This window comes from Lissotriton vulgaris, chromosome 2_1 (assembly GCF_964263255.1).
Source record: "Lissotriton vulgaris chromosome 2_1, aLisVul1.2, whole genome shotgun sequence".
Lineage (NCBI taxonomy): Eukaryota > Metazoa > Chordata > Amphibia > Caudata > Salamandridae > Lissotriton > Lissotriton vulgaris.
The window spans coordinates 799,469,120-799,481,988 of record NC_141687.1 but is presented as its reverse complement, the minus strand read 5'-3'; the positions used below and the strand labels follow the sequence as shown (position 1 = coordinate 799,481,988).

The 12,869-nt window shown below is 46.1% G+C and overlaps 1 protein-coding gene across 2 annotated transcripts in view; it reads left to right on the top strand.

Moving 5' to 3' along the window:
* The window catches only part of LNPK (lunapark, ER junction formation factor), a 646,398-nt gene that overhangs the window by 468,986 nt on the left and 164,543 nt on the right, over window positions 1–12,869 (top strand). For both annotated transcript variants that reach the window (XM_086956173.1, XM_086956174.1), the window contains exon 11: window positions 12,551–12,621. In XM_086956173.1, coding sequence (XP_086812299.1) covers window positions 12,551–12,621 — 71 coding nt within the window. The remainder of the gene's footprint in view (window positions 1–12,550; window positions 12,622–12,869) is intronic.

Here is a 12,869-nt window from a genome sequence, read left to right as displayed (position 1 = left end):
CCCCTTAGGGGGAACATACAGAGGTGCGGCTTCACGCATAGGCATAACATGCACGTTAGAATTCTTATCTGAACCCCGGAGAGAACACTCCTTAGACTGCTCAGCGGACTCCGGCCCGGACTCCTTATTCTTTTTCCGCTCGTCCCGCAATCTGGACGTCTCATCCCGCAGCTGGATCAGTTGCTTGAAAAATGTATCAACATCTGCAAGAACAAATAAACCTTTATCTAGGTTCTCACGATAAACCGACACAGCCTTAGGCTCTAACGTATCCGAATATTTACGAAATGCAGTAACAACTTCATCAGCCAACGTAGTCAAAAAACACACCAATTCTCGTTCTGTCCATTTACCCCTCTCGGCAACAACTTCAGACACAGTTACAAAATTTGTATTCAATTTACGAGCCCAACTACGCAAATCCGCGCTTCTCTCCGCAGATAACCTGACATAGGACTTGTCCCCTTTTCCCGGCTTATCCTGTCCTTCATCGTCAGACTCTGCAGTCGGAGCCGTAGGAGAAACGTACGGAGGCGGTTATCGATCTAGTAATGAAAAATCATTAATTTCATTAGTAAGGACAGGATAGAGCGGTCGCCGAATAGGAAATTGACCGGTCGTTTGCAAATTTCGTTCCCGTTCCTCCCTTTCTTTCTTTTCCTGTGCCTCCTTTTCCTCAAGCTGTAAAGCCTTATCTCGAGCAGCACCGCTTTCTCCCACATTCGTACACAATCAAACATATTCTGTCTAGACCTACGCTGAAACAAACATTGCTCCACAAATTAAACCTTTCGTAAATCAAACGACCCATGTAGTGGCCATTGCAATTCAGGATCGGTTTTGGTGTATTTATGCCATAATTTGCTGTACATTATAGGGGGAAGGCCAAATTTTATGTACATTTCACGATTTGGAGTTCCTTCTGGGGGAGCCGGCTGTGATTCCGCTAACCTAATTGAGGTACCATTTCCAAGACAGCACATCCCTCGGAGTGTGCTTAAAACAGGCATGTTCAAAGAGTATCACGAAAGCGTGATGCTATATAACTGGCACTTACAGTACTTCTCACAAATGTGCCGCTCGGAGGGAAAAGAACAAAATTAGAGAAACATCTCTACATGCCTGCCTATGTGAAGTGCACTACACATATGATTCAAAGGTCACAAAGTCACAAATGTTAGCTAACTCAAATCATAGACACAATCATAGAACTACAGTAAGCGTCCGTAGACTACCTTACCGATCACAAATCATAGAACTTCAGTAAGCGTCCGTAGACTACCTTACCGATCACAAATCTTACCCAAATCAAATATCCAGGTTCCAAATGCCAAGGTCTTTAATCGAATCAGCCAAACGGCACTTATCCAGCAACGCAGACGTTCAAGAACTCCAGTCGGAGACCGGCGCCACCTGGAAGGTCAGATCGGAAGGAAGGGAAGAAACACCGTGGGTGCCAAGACTCGGGTCACTCTGTGGCAGCGTACGCGTCCATGGCGAGTTTCCAAACCTTCGTCACGACCTCTCCTTCGGGCATCCGAGTCGCCAATGAGTCCCTTTGTGGTCGCCAATTTGTGGTATCGGGTTCCCAAGGCCTACATGCTCCGTAGATAACCCACTTACACTGAAAGAACTGTTGGCACGGAAACTGAAAAGTACAAAGAACAAGTTTATTAAGACCCCATGGGGTGGTGGTACATTCCTACAGCACCCTTCGGTAATGCAAGAAGTATCACACCGAACGTTGGTGTGAGTCCCTCTTTTATACAATTTACAAGCAATAAAAAGATAGGCGGCACAAGGTTTACAGAGTTTATGTACATATATGGTCATTTTTGGAACACAGCCAACTCATGGGAGGGGTTACAACCCCACTGGTCAGTTTGGCGGCACATTCCTGAGGGGTGACTGGTCAGTTGGAACTGCGCATGTACAGGCTTGACCGTTGCTAAAAATAGCCTGTTGCTGGGCAAAGTAGAGTGGTCAGTGGTACGGACAACTGACTAAAGGGCATGCTGACCACGAGGCCGCTCATTCTCTAAAATGGCCGCCGCAATACACAAAATGGCGTTTTCGAGTATAGTCAAGTTAAGGGGGAAAACGTGTAGCACAGCTAAGCGCTAACTCGGCCATTGTCAAATTACGACACAATTGTTGCAGTTGGCAGCTTTATGCGGGTGTGCTGCTGGCAAGTAGACCCATCCAAACCACTTTCCACCTTCTTTCATCTCTTGGGTTTTCCATCAACGAGTCAAAGTCCCACCTGAAGCATATGCTGAGGTCACCTTTCATAAGGTCCATCCAGGACACTAACATGCAAAGCTTCCATTTTTTCACACCTAGGTCCCTCTGCAGACCGTGTTGAGGCTTATTAGCCTCATGCAGCCTACTGGTTTCTCTGGCCCAATAGACAATGTAGACTCTGCATTGGAACCTACCCCTGCAGTGGGCTCAAAACTAGGATGTTGTCGGGAAACATCTTTCAGCAGTTTAGATCCGCAAATGGTGACGGTCTGTCACCAACCTGACCTGCAGCAGACCATTCTCCCTACCCCACCCAGAGCTCACAGTAGTGGCAAATGCATCATCAGTGGGTTGGGGCTGTGTTAGAAATGGGGGTCTCTAGTTGGCAAGAGTTTGCACCTTTATCCAAGTAGTGACCTTTCCTTCTAATCAGGATAAGGGAGTTGCACTCCTAATATAAGCCCTGCTCACCCCCTTGGTAACTTGGCATGAGCAGTCGGACTTATCTTAGAAGCAGTGTGTAAAGCATTTGCACCTAACAGTAATACAGTGAAGACCCTACAAAAGGACACCACGCCAGTTTAGAAAAATGTCCAATATTTTTATATATTCAAAACAAGACCAAAAATGAAAATAAGTCCACCGTACAGTTCTCAGAAATGTTCAGTAATCAAAATAGACTTGAAATACAGTTCCTTGAAGTAGATAGGTCGGTCTGGGCTATCAGGGCGTCGTGAACAACTAGTCCAAACAGCGGGCCAGCTACAGCGTCTGAAAGACCAGCAAAAGAGTACCTTTTAGAAATGTAGGGTGTCGGCGACCACTCTATGCGCCTCGTAAGGCCGGGGTCCGCAGGTGTCGATTCTGGAGGTTGGTGCAGGAGTCTTTGAGCACTTGAAGTTGCATAAGTTGCCAATCGAACTCCTTGCGGTCGAAGTCTGGAGCCCCGGTGTCTGCAGGTGTCCGGGTCTCCGGTGAAAAGTGCAGCGTGCAGTGCTCTCGGGTTGCTGTGCAGGCAGTGGCTCGTGACGGTCGTCCAGCGCGTCAGTGAGACCATGGTGTCTGTACGCCAAGGCTGTGGTGTGAGATGAAGACGGTGTGTTGTGTAACTTAGGAGCGGTGCCCTCCAACAATGGTTCAAGCAGCGGCGTTGGGGATACCGAGGCTGCGTCATGAAGCGAGGCTGTGCGTAGTGCGCTGCCCACAGGTCGCTTGCAAGCAGCTACTCGGTAGCGGCTTCGTGTGGCTGCATCAGTGAGACCAGGGTTGCAGTGCCTTCAGCACACTGAGTCGGCAGTGGCGTCGTAGACTTCATCTGGTTGCTTTTTCTTCTGTTGCAGCACAAAACATACAGTCCCCAGTGCTGATGGCAGAAAAACATGAAGCCTTTCTGTTCCTGGGACTTCTTGAACAGGAGGCAAGCTCTACCTCAAGCCCTTGGAGAAACTCAAAAAGATGTTGCAGAAAGTTCAATCCAGTCCTTTCATTACCCAAGACAGATGCAGCCACTGCAGGCTAACACTGCAAAGCACTCAGCAAAGTGGTAGTTCCTCCTCACAGTTTCTCTAGCTCTTCTTAGTCCAAAAGAGTTCTAAAGTTCTGAGGTATGGACTCCAATGAATATGGCGATATCCCGCAGACAAACAGCCCGCATACCATCAGTCCGCAAAAATAATCCAGCATGTACTATTAGGCCGCAAATTAAAAGAACAAAAACTTTTAGAACGAATATGCCTTAGCACGCATGCCTTTACAACGTAAAGGCATGCATGTTAAAGGTATACTCGTTGTAAAAGTTGTAAAGGTTAGTAAAAGTACACTACCCTACCCTACACTTTAATGTAGTACCCCTGCACCACCAACCCTTGACACAGTCCTTTTTCTACATTTACGCTACCCAGCACGACCCCCCAACAATACCATAAAGCACGTTACTTCCCTACACAAACACTACAACAGTACCTTAATACACTACTCCCAGCATGACCCTACACAAACACTACAATACTACACTAAACCACTACACCTCCTAAACCCTAAAACACTACCCCGAGCATGACCCTACACTACAACACTACCCAAACCCTAAACCACAACACCCCAGCATGCCCCTTCACTACACAAACACTACAACACTACCCTAAACTACTACACCCCAGCATGACCCTACACTACACAAACACTACAACACTACCCTAAACCACTACCCCTGCATGACCCTACACTACAACACTACCCAAAACTCTAAAACACTACCCCCAGCATGACCCTACACTACACAAACACTACAACACTACCCTAAACCCTAAAAAACTACCCCTGCATGACCCTACACTACAACACTACCCTAAACCCTAAAACACTACCCCCAGCATGACCCTACACTACGCAAACACTACACTACCCTAAAACACTACCCCCAGCATGACCCTACACTACACAAACACTACAACACTACCCTAAACCCTAAAACACTACCCCCAGCATGACCCTACACTACGCAAACACTACAACACTACCCTAAACCCTATAACATTTCCACCACCATGACCCTACACTAAACAACCACCACAACTCTACACTACACTAACACAACACTACACTACACAACACTACCCTACACAATCACTAACCCACGAAAATATTAACACAAACCCACTTACCTCTCTCGTCATCGTGGTTTTCACAACGCAAATGCATTTACCATACATGCCTTTAAAGGCATACGTGATAAATGCACATGCGTCTTGAAAAAAATGCGGGATAATGGTATGCGAGGTCCATGACCTTGCGGGATAATGGTATGCGGACTGAAAGTCTGCGGGATAAAAAATGCGGGATAATGGCTGCAAACCGTCCCCAATATTTATACTCCAAATTCCTTTGTCCTCTCAGGCAGAGAGTGTCTGTGCTTAGTCCAAACCAGTGTGGTCCTCCCTGGTCCAGCTTCCTAGCAGGAGGCGGAGACAGCATCGTCCAAGGCAGACAGACCTATTCAGATGCGGGGGAAGTCTCCTCCCACCACTCTAAGTACAGACTGGGCCTATTCAGGTGCTAGTGAAAAACTCCTCCCACTACTCTGAATGCAGCCCAGGTCTATTTAGCCCAACCCTGACTCATTCAGGAAAGGCAGGACACACATTAAACACCCCCCTGCCCCCCCCCCCCACCCCAATCTTTATATTCTGTGTTCAGGCACACTAAACTTTACTTTCCTATCTCGTCCCACTGGCAAGTTATATTTAAAAGATGTTCTGAATAAACTCCTATTCTACGTTTTGGGACAGATAGCCTTTCCATAGTGAAAAACTAAATGCACTATAATTCACTGCCAGGACATGTCAAACACACACACACACCAGTACCTACCTTTAACATAAACAGCACCCTGTCCACAGGGGTATCTTGGGCCTACCTTAGGGAATACTTCTGTGTAAGAAAAGGGAAGATTAGGGCCTGGCAAGTGGGTGCACTTGCCCTGTCGACATTGCAGTCACAAATGCATGCAGACACTGCAGTGGCAGGTCTGAGTTACCTTTACAGGGCTCCTTCTGTGGGTAGCACAATCAGTGCAGCAGGCCCACTAGTCTCATTTGATTTACAGGTCCTGGCACTCTCAGTGCCCTTAACTAGGGACCTACCAGTAAATCAAATCTGCCAATCATGGAAACACCAATGCAGAACACAATTTACACAGAGCATATGCCCTTTTTAGCACTGATAGCAGTGGGAACGTGCCCAGAATCGTAAAACCAACAAAGACGGGTCAGGAAAAAATAGGAGGAAGAAGCAAAAGGTTTCGGGATAACCCTGCGAAAAGGGGCATTTCCACCAGGCTGCCATCTATGGGAGAGGTGGTGATCAGGGGCCTTTAGTACCCAGCTATGCTGAAGCACATCCACCTGCTGGAATTTTGTGCCATTCAGGTAGTTCTGTATACCTTTCTCCTGTCCATCAAAGGGAGGTTCACATGACTGCCATGTGGGACTGCAACAAGCAGTCCAGTAAGGCATCCTGGAGATGATGTGGCTCTTGAAGTTTTTGTACTATCATGGGATCCAGCTGATGGCCAACCATGTGGCAGGTTATCTGAATGCCAGGTTGGACGTTCTCAGGAGATGTGATCTGGCAGACTACAAATGGAGTCTTCATCCAGTTGTGATTAAGAATTCTTTGGTCTGTAGGGCTTCTTTTTTTTAAACTTATGCCGAGAATGCACAGTGCCATGGCTAGTGCACGGAGTTTCCGCCAAGAGGCTCTCTGGCAGATGCATTCCCCCTGTAGTGGGACTTTGGTCTCCTGTACATCTCCCTGCCTCTAAATCTCCTACATGGAGATCTGAAGATTCTAAGAATGGATTGTTTGAGCATTTGCCCCAGATTCTCCTTCCTCTTTGGGACAACTGCCACACCAAATCATGGTCCAGTCAAGTTGTCTTGTACGTCAGTCTTTAAGTGCATCACAAGTACAAGAAGGCCAAACAGGATTCCCCTCCCCCCCCCCCCCCCCCCCCCCCCCTCGAAATCAGACGAAGGGTAGTGCAAACTGCACTCCAAGGCCCTACTCAGCTGGCATCTTCTGACTCTGAATGCATCTCCGGGCTCGTCCCAGCACACCTGAAGGTTCCCAGGCCTCGTGTACCCTACAGCAGATTGAGGTCTTTAAGAAAACAATACTGCAAATCTGTCAGGCAGTGTCTGTATCCTCTGTGGCACCTTTGGCCCCGCATAGCTGCAGAAGCCTCCAACTGAGCCTCCTTCAGGACCACACCCTTGCTGGCTATTGTGCCACTCCATCCCCAGATACTGTGTCCGTCCTGGCTACTTCGGTACCAGCCCAAGATGTGCCTCTGGCAGATTTCAATGCCGTCCGAATGTTTCTATTATAAGATGGGAATATTATCGCCCCCGCACCCATTCAACTCATTAAGCTGGCACTGGAACATACCTAGATCTACATAATGTAAGTGGATCTGATCATTCTCCAGAAACTGTGCAGGAGTGACATATGAGTTAATGGTACTTACGCCATCACAAGTCTTCCTCTCTACAATGGGCAGCTGTATGTCCAAGCTAAATCTGGTTATTAAGATTCTTTAGCCAAGGCCGGCCTTACCATAGCCCTTAGTTCCCTTCAATGAGATTCTTAACAGACCTTGTAACAGCCAGGTCAGCAAAGCCATGCACAACTCCCCCAGTCAGTTGCTCTGTGGCCAGGTGACAAGTTTTTTCTTGGGTAACCCAACTTTAACTCAACACCTTGACTGAAATTCCTTTGGTTCAAGCAACAAGTTAAGTATTTTATTTTAGAATATTTTTATCTCATCAATTAAAGTAAACCTTAGAGCAGTCTCTTTTGCTTCACCAGTTAGGGAATCTAATCATTTTGTTGCATTTGCTGAGTGTTTTTACCAGCCTAGCCCTATGTTATTTTAATGTGTTCTGCCTCATGAGCCCATAGACACATGCGCTTTGGGACATCACCATCAAGATCTTGCAGATTGTTACTGAGGATCTCAGGACAGGTTTAGTCCAGATGACTCTGAATTGACAAGATGCAACAAGATACATTCTGTGAGCAGGCCTTGACACAATCGAATGTGTGTGCCGTCCCTTGGCCACTAACATACCACACCTAACTGTGTGACTGGAGTCACACTGGGGATGTCTAGGTGTTCCTGATGGACATGCATTTTGATGGACCTACGACCTTTTAGGAGAAATATTCTATACAAGAAGGAGCTAAAGAGGAAGTACACAGATTAGGTCGCCCTCCACTCAGTCATCAACAACAGTAAGACCTAATCTGCTCAGGCATTCATCTTATTCACTTCAGGAGTGGGAATGGAAGTTTATTTTCTTCCTCAACAACACATGACATTTTAGTGGTATTGTCCCTACTCCTAATTGCCTTGAATCTTTTCATTTAAAGAACCAACTTAAGAGTCACCAGTCACTGCGTTCAAGAAAAATACCCCATACTTTCACAGGTGTATTTATGCCACACAAATGTGCACCAATGTGAAAAAATTTGAACATACAAGGTAGCACCTCACATGCGCACCACCAGGGGGGCTGACAGGTTAATTATCACCAGTTATACCCACGTTTCTCATCATAGGTTGCTACCTCGTAAAAACAAATATAATTGGTGTCCAGAAAAATAATAAAGAATGGCGAACATCTATGTAAAAAGAACACGCTTCAACCCTGTATAGTTAAGATTGAGAAGCCACACAGTCACCCAAAAACCACTTTTATTCTAGACTTGTGTGCTTATTCTAAAGAAAACATACTGCATGTATGCAGAACAATTAATGATGGGCCGACCTGTTTCAGTGCCTGTCAATTGCAGTGACAATTTCTTCAGGGCTCGAGGACTTTGTCCATCTTTTCTGGACCCTTATTAAGGACACTCTGTGCCAATTAAAACAAGGAAGGTTAATTAAAAGCACATCCAGCCAGTACATTGAGGAGTGAGCGAGAGTTGAGGGCCAAGGAAAGCACTATCAATTTTTTTTTTTTTTTAAAGTTAGCAATTTCTTCACATTTCTTAGTGGAGGCCACCGGGTTGAGGGAAGCAGGGGAGGTTTGATTTCTAATAATGATGAACAGTTCTCTGGGTCTGTTTTTAGCACGGGAGAGTTGCAGACGAAAGAAAGGTGCTTTTTTTAGAAAAGATGTTTTTTGTAGGAGGATCTTGTGGTTCTAAGGAGAACGAGATGGGAGTAGGAAGAGTGTTGTCTCCATGTTCTTTCAACCAGTCTAAGTGAGCGTCTTTCTTAAGGTCTAAGGTAAACCATGATTTAGAGGGGACATCTTTTAGCGTTTTAAGTTTTGAAGGGGCAAGTTGATCTAAACCTCAGTGACGTTTTTTTTAAAGTGCTCAGTGAGTTCATTAGCATTTGAAGAGGGGGGGGATGAGGGGGGGAGACTGAGTTGGGTTTGGATTTTTGTGTTCCAGGGCGCCAGGAGGGATTTGCTTAAGATTTCTGGTCATAATCGTGGTTTTGTTGTTTTTCACTAGGGTGGGTGGGGCTGGAGGGGAGATCGTGAACAGTATAAGATGGTGGTCAGACCAGTTGATAGGGATGCCAGATCGGAGTTGGAGATGATGGCGTCAAGAATAGCTCCTTTACAGTGAGTAGGTGAGTGGCAAAGTTGTTTGAGGTCGCTAATCCAATAAGATTATTGAGAAGGTTGATTCTAGGATCATTAGGTTTATTCCAGTGGAGGTTAGGATCACCTAGGAAGAGATTTTTCGAGTTTGAGAATAGCTATTTCGATAGACGGTCCAACAGTTCTTCGGCAAAGGGAAGGGGTAGGCCTGGAGGGTGGTAGATGTTATGAAGTCCTATTGGGGGGAGAGCTTTTTATTTTAAGTTCGGCTTCTAAGTACTCTAAGGTTGTGTAGTTGGTGTTACTGATTAGGAGGAGTTGTAGTTCTTTTTTAAAAATGATTGCTAGTCCACCCCCTATTTTTTCAGGTCTGTCTTTTCTAACCAGGGGGGCAAGAAGGTCATGGATGGGTGTTGAGTGATCTTTGAGCCAGGTTTTTGTGAAGAAGGCGATGTCCGTGTCTTCGTTGAGCATAGTTTCTGAAATTTTGGTCGTGTGCCGGACAGCCGAGCAGCAGTTCACGAGCATGCAGGTAAGGGGTTTAGGGTTGGTGTAAGGGGTGGGGCATAGTTGAATGGCAGTGAGTTGAGGAGGGGACTGGGGGAGCTAGGATAATAGTAGGTTCTGCTAGTCCCCAGGATAACAGGAATGTTGGAGTGGGGGAGGAAAGATCTTTGAGAGGGGGTTTGTTTAGGTAGGAGTTGCAGAGGTCCGAGAGGTCGGGGAGGAGTAGATATTCGTGGTTTGAATGGGTCTGTGGGAACAGGAGTGTAGAGGCGTTGTTGACCAATGCTTGGGATATGGGTGTTTTCGAAGGCTAGCACATAGAGCAGCAGGCCCAAAGGGCCGGGTTCTGGGATTGTAGGATTGAAACAGATTGAAATCTTTGAGTCTGGTAAGTTCAGTAACCAGGGTGGAGAAATTTTAATCCAGGTTGCGAAGTGTCTGGTTAAGGCGAGTGAGGAGGGAAGTGGTTGGAGCTGAAATGGAGGAGAAATTATGTATACAGTAGTTGGGGTGGATAGGGCTGGGTTTATGGGCGAAGGGGGGAAGGGGGGAGAGGGGAGGGAGGTGTAAGCCGGTGTTTGGAGGGAGGGATGGACGCGGTGCAGGATGGCCTGGTGGTGAGAGAGGGGGAAAAGGAGAGAGGTGAGGGGTGTGAAGTGACGTGGTAACAATGTTATGGGTGGAGGTGTTTATTGAGGGAGGAGGAAGAACAAGAGGGGCTTTGGTTGTTATGGGACGGTTAAGCGGGGGAGGAAGCGGGTTAGGGGGCTGATAGGGTGGTGGAGGGGAACGGTCATTGGGGGATGCGGAAATTTGGGGGAATGTGGGTGCATTAGAAGAGTTTAGGGGGGTGGGTTCAAAAGAGTGACAGAATATTGGTAGTTGAAAGGTAAGTGTCTTTAGGGCGAGGTTTGGAGTCTGGGCGGCTGTTGGGAACCAGGAGGGGTTTAGGGATTGTGTAGTTGTAGGGGGAGGAGTAGGTAGGGACAGCTGGTGGGAGAGAGTGCTGAAATGGAGTTCGAAAATAGTAAGGTGGTGTTCTGAGGCTTGAATCTGGATGTTTCCAGTTTTGTAAATGGAAATGTCAATTTCACCATGGAAAAATGAGGTTGGAGTAGTGGAAAGCTTGAAACTGTAGGGGATTTTGATTGCATTAGATACTGGGAGGTGGCGCAAAAAGGTACTCTTCCATTTGGAGCGGCGTTTGGTGTAGAAGATAGTTAGTTTTAATGGGGGACGTGAGGTTGTGGTAGTTGACTTCAATTAGGGTTTCGGAATGTCGGATTAGTAATTTGTTTTAAATTCTTTTTGGTATTTTTTTGAAAGGTTGGGAGGGTAGGGAATGGTCCCAGAGTTTAATCCATGTTTGGTGAGGGTGGGATGTTTGTTGGTTAGGGTAGGAACAGGGCCTGGTGTGGGGACTGGATTGAGGTGGGACATGATAGGGCAGGAGTTTTGGGTAAGAGCGAGGAGGGAGTGGGAGGGGCTAATAGGGGGTTAGTTTTAGTTTATGCAGCAGCAAATCGGGGGGGGGGGTTAGAATGGTGAGGATGGGCAGGTGAGGGTTGGAAATTTTGGGCAAGATAGAGGCAGGCAGGGGGATATTAGTATTGGAAGGCTAAAAGTTAAAAGCGGAGAAGGGCGAGGATAGTGTGCAAGATGGGGCAGGGTGACAATGAGATAGGGGTAGCAGTGGGTAGGAATATGGGTTAAGAAGAGGTTATGCTGGGGGTTAAGATGAGGTCTGATTCAGAATTTGAATAGGTCAGATTCAGAATTTGAATAGGTAGTAGTGTTCCTGTGTTTGGGAAGTATTGGGGATATACTGCTTAGCAGAGTGAGCAGAGGAAAGAGGAGTAGTTGTATGAATAGGGAGGTGTGCAGTAACGAAGGCAAGGTAAACATCAATAATAGAAAGCATAAGAACGGAGCAGGCAGTTTATGATGCATGCTTGGTCCAATGAAAATAGCAAATGGCTAGGAGGGGAGGAGTGAAGTTGGTGCGAAACAAAAAGGCCATAGTACTGAGGTGGATTATGGTGCATAGGCATATGAATCGGATTAAAAAGTGGAGGCGAGTTAAAAGACAGTGAGGGTAAGGAAAAGGAACAGTTATATAGGTCAAAAATGCAATACATTCAATTTGAGGTACATGCGGATCTAATTAAATAACAATGAGGAAGTACAAAGGGAAAAAGAGCGCATAGGAGACATAAATGGGAGAGAAGGGGGGAGGATTTCGTATCACTTACTACTTAGATGTTTTTAAACATTCAATATCAAAAGATTTGCATGGCATTGGTAGAGCCAGAGGTAAGCTTTAGAGTTTATAAGTGATTCTCTTATGTAGTTCCAAACTGGCTGGCGGTAGAAACCTCGTGACAGGGGAAGCCCAGCTGGACTCTTTGCTCCAGGCCGTAAGTGATCCGATCGCCCTGAGAGGTAGACGACCGCTGGCCTCGTTGCTGCGATATGCCTTTGTCTGTTTTGATACTATGTACGTTTGTTAATGTGTAATAACTTCAGTTTACTCAAACACTTGTTTCGTTTTTCTAAATTGGTCAATCTTTACTCTGTCATAGTCCAGATTTTAAAACATAAGAGCTGTTTGTTTGCTTGCCACTTTAACATGTCGTATCACAGGTCTGTAATTTGTTTTTTTGTGTTTGTTTAATTTGTAGGTATGCTCTTATCTGTCAGCAGTGCTTTTCTCACAATGGAATGGCTCTAAAGGAGGAGTTTGAATATGTTGGTAAGAACCTGTGATGGATGATAATTAAGAGGGCGGAGGGTTGTTCTGTTATTTGAGATTAATTTCATTTTGGTATAAATTAGATAAAACCGTTAAGTTTTTTTAGAATGAACGATTTCAAGCTATAAACGTGTAACTGCTATGTTAAAAAACGAACAGCCAGGGTTTACGTTGTAGCTTAGCCTGAAAGGAAACTGATTCAGACAGGGGTTAACCAGCTCTACAGTTGCATTTCCTGTCAGAGGGAA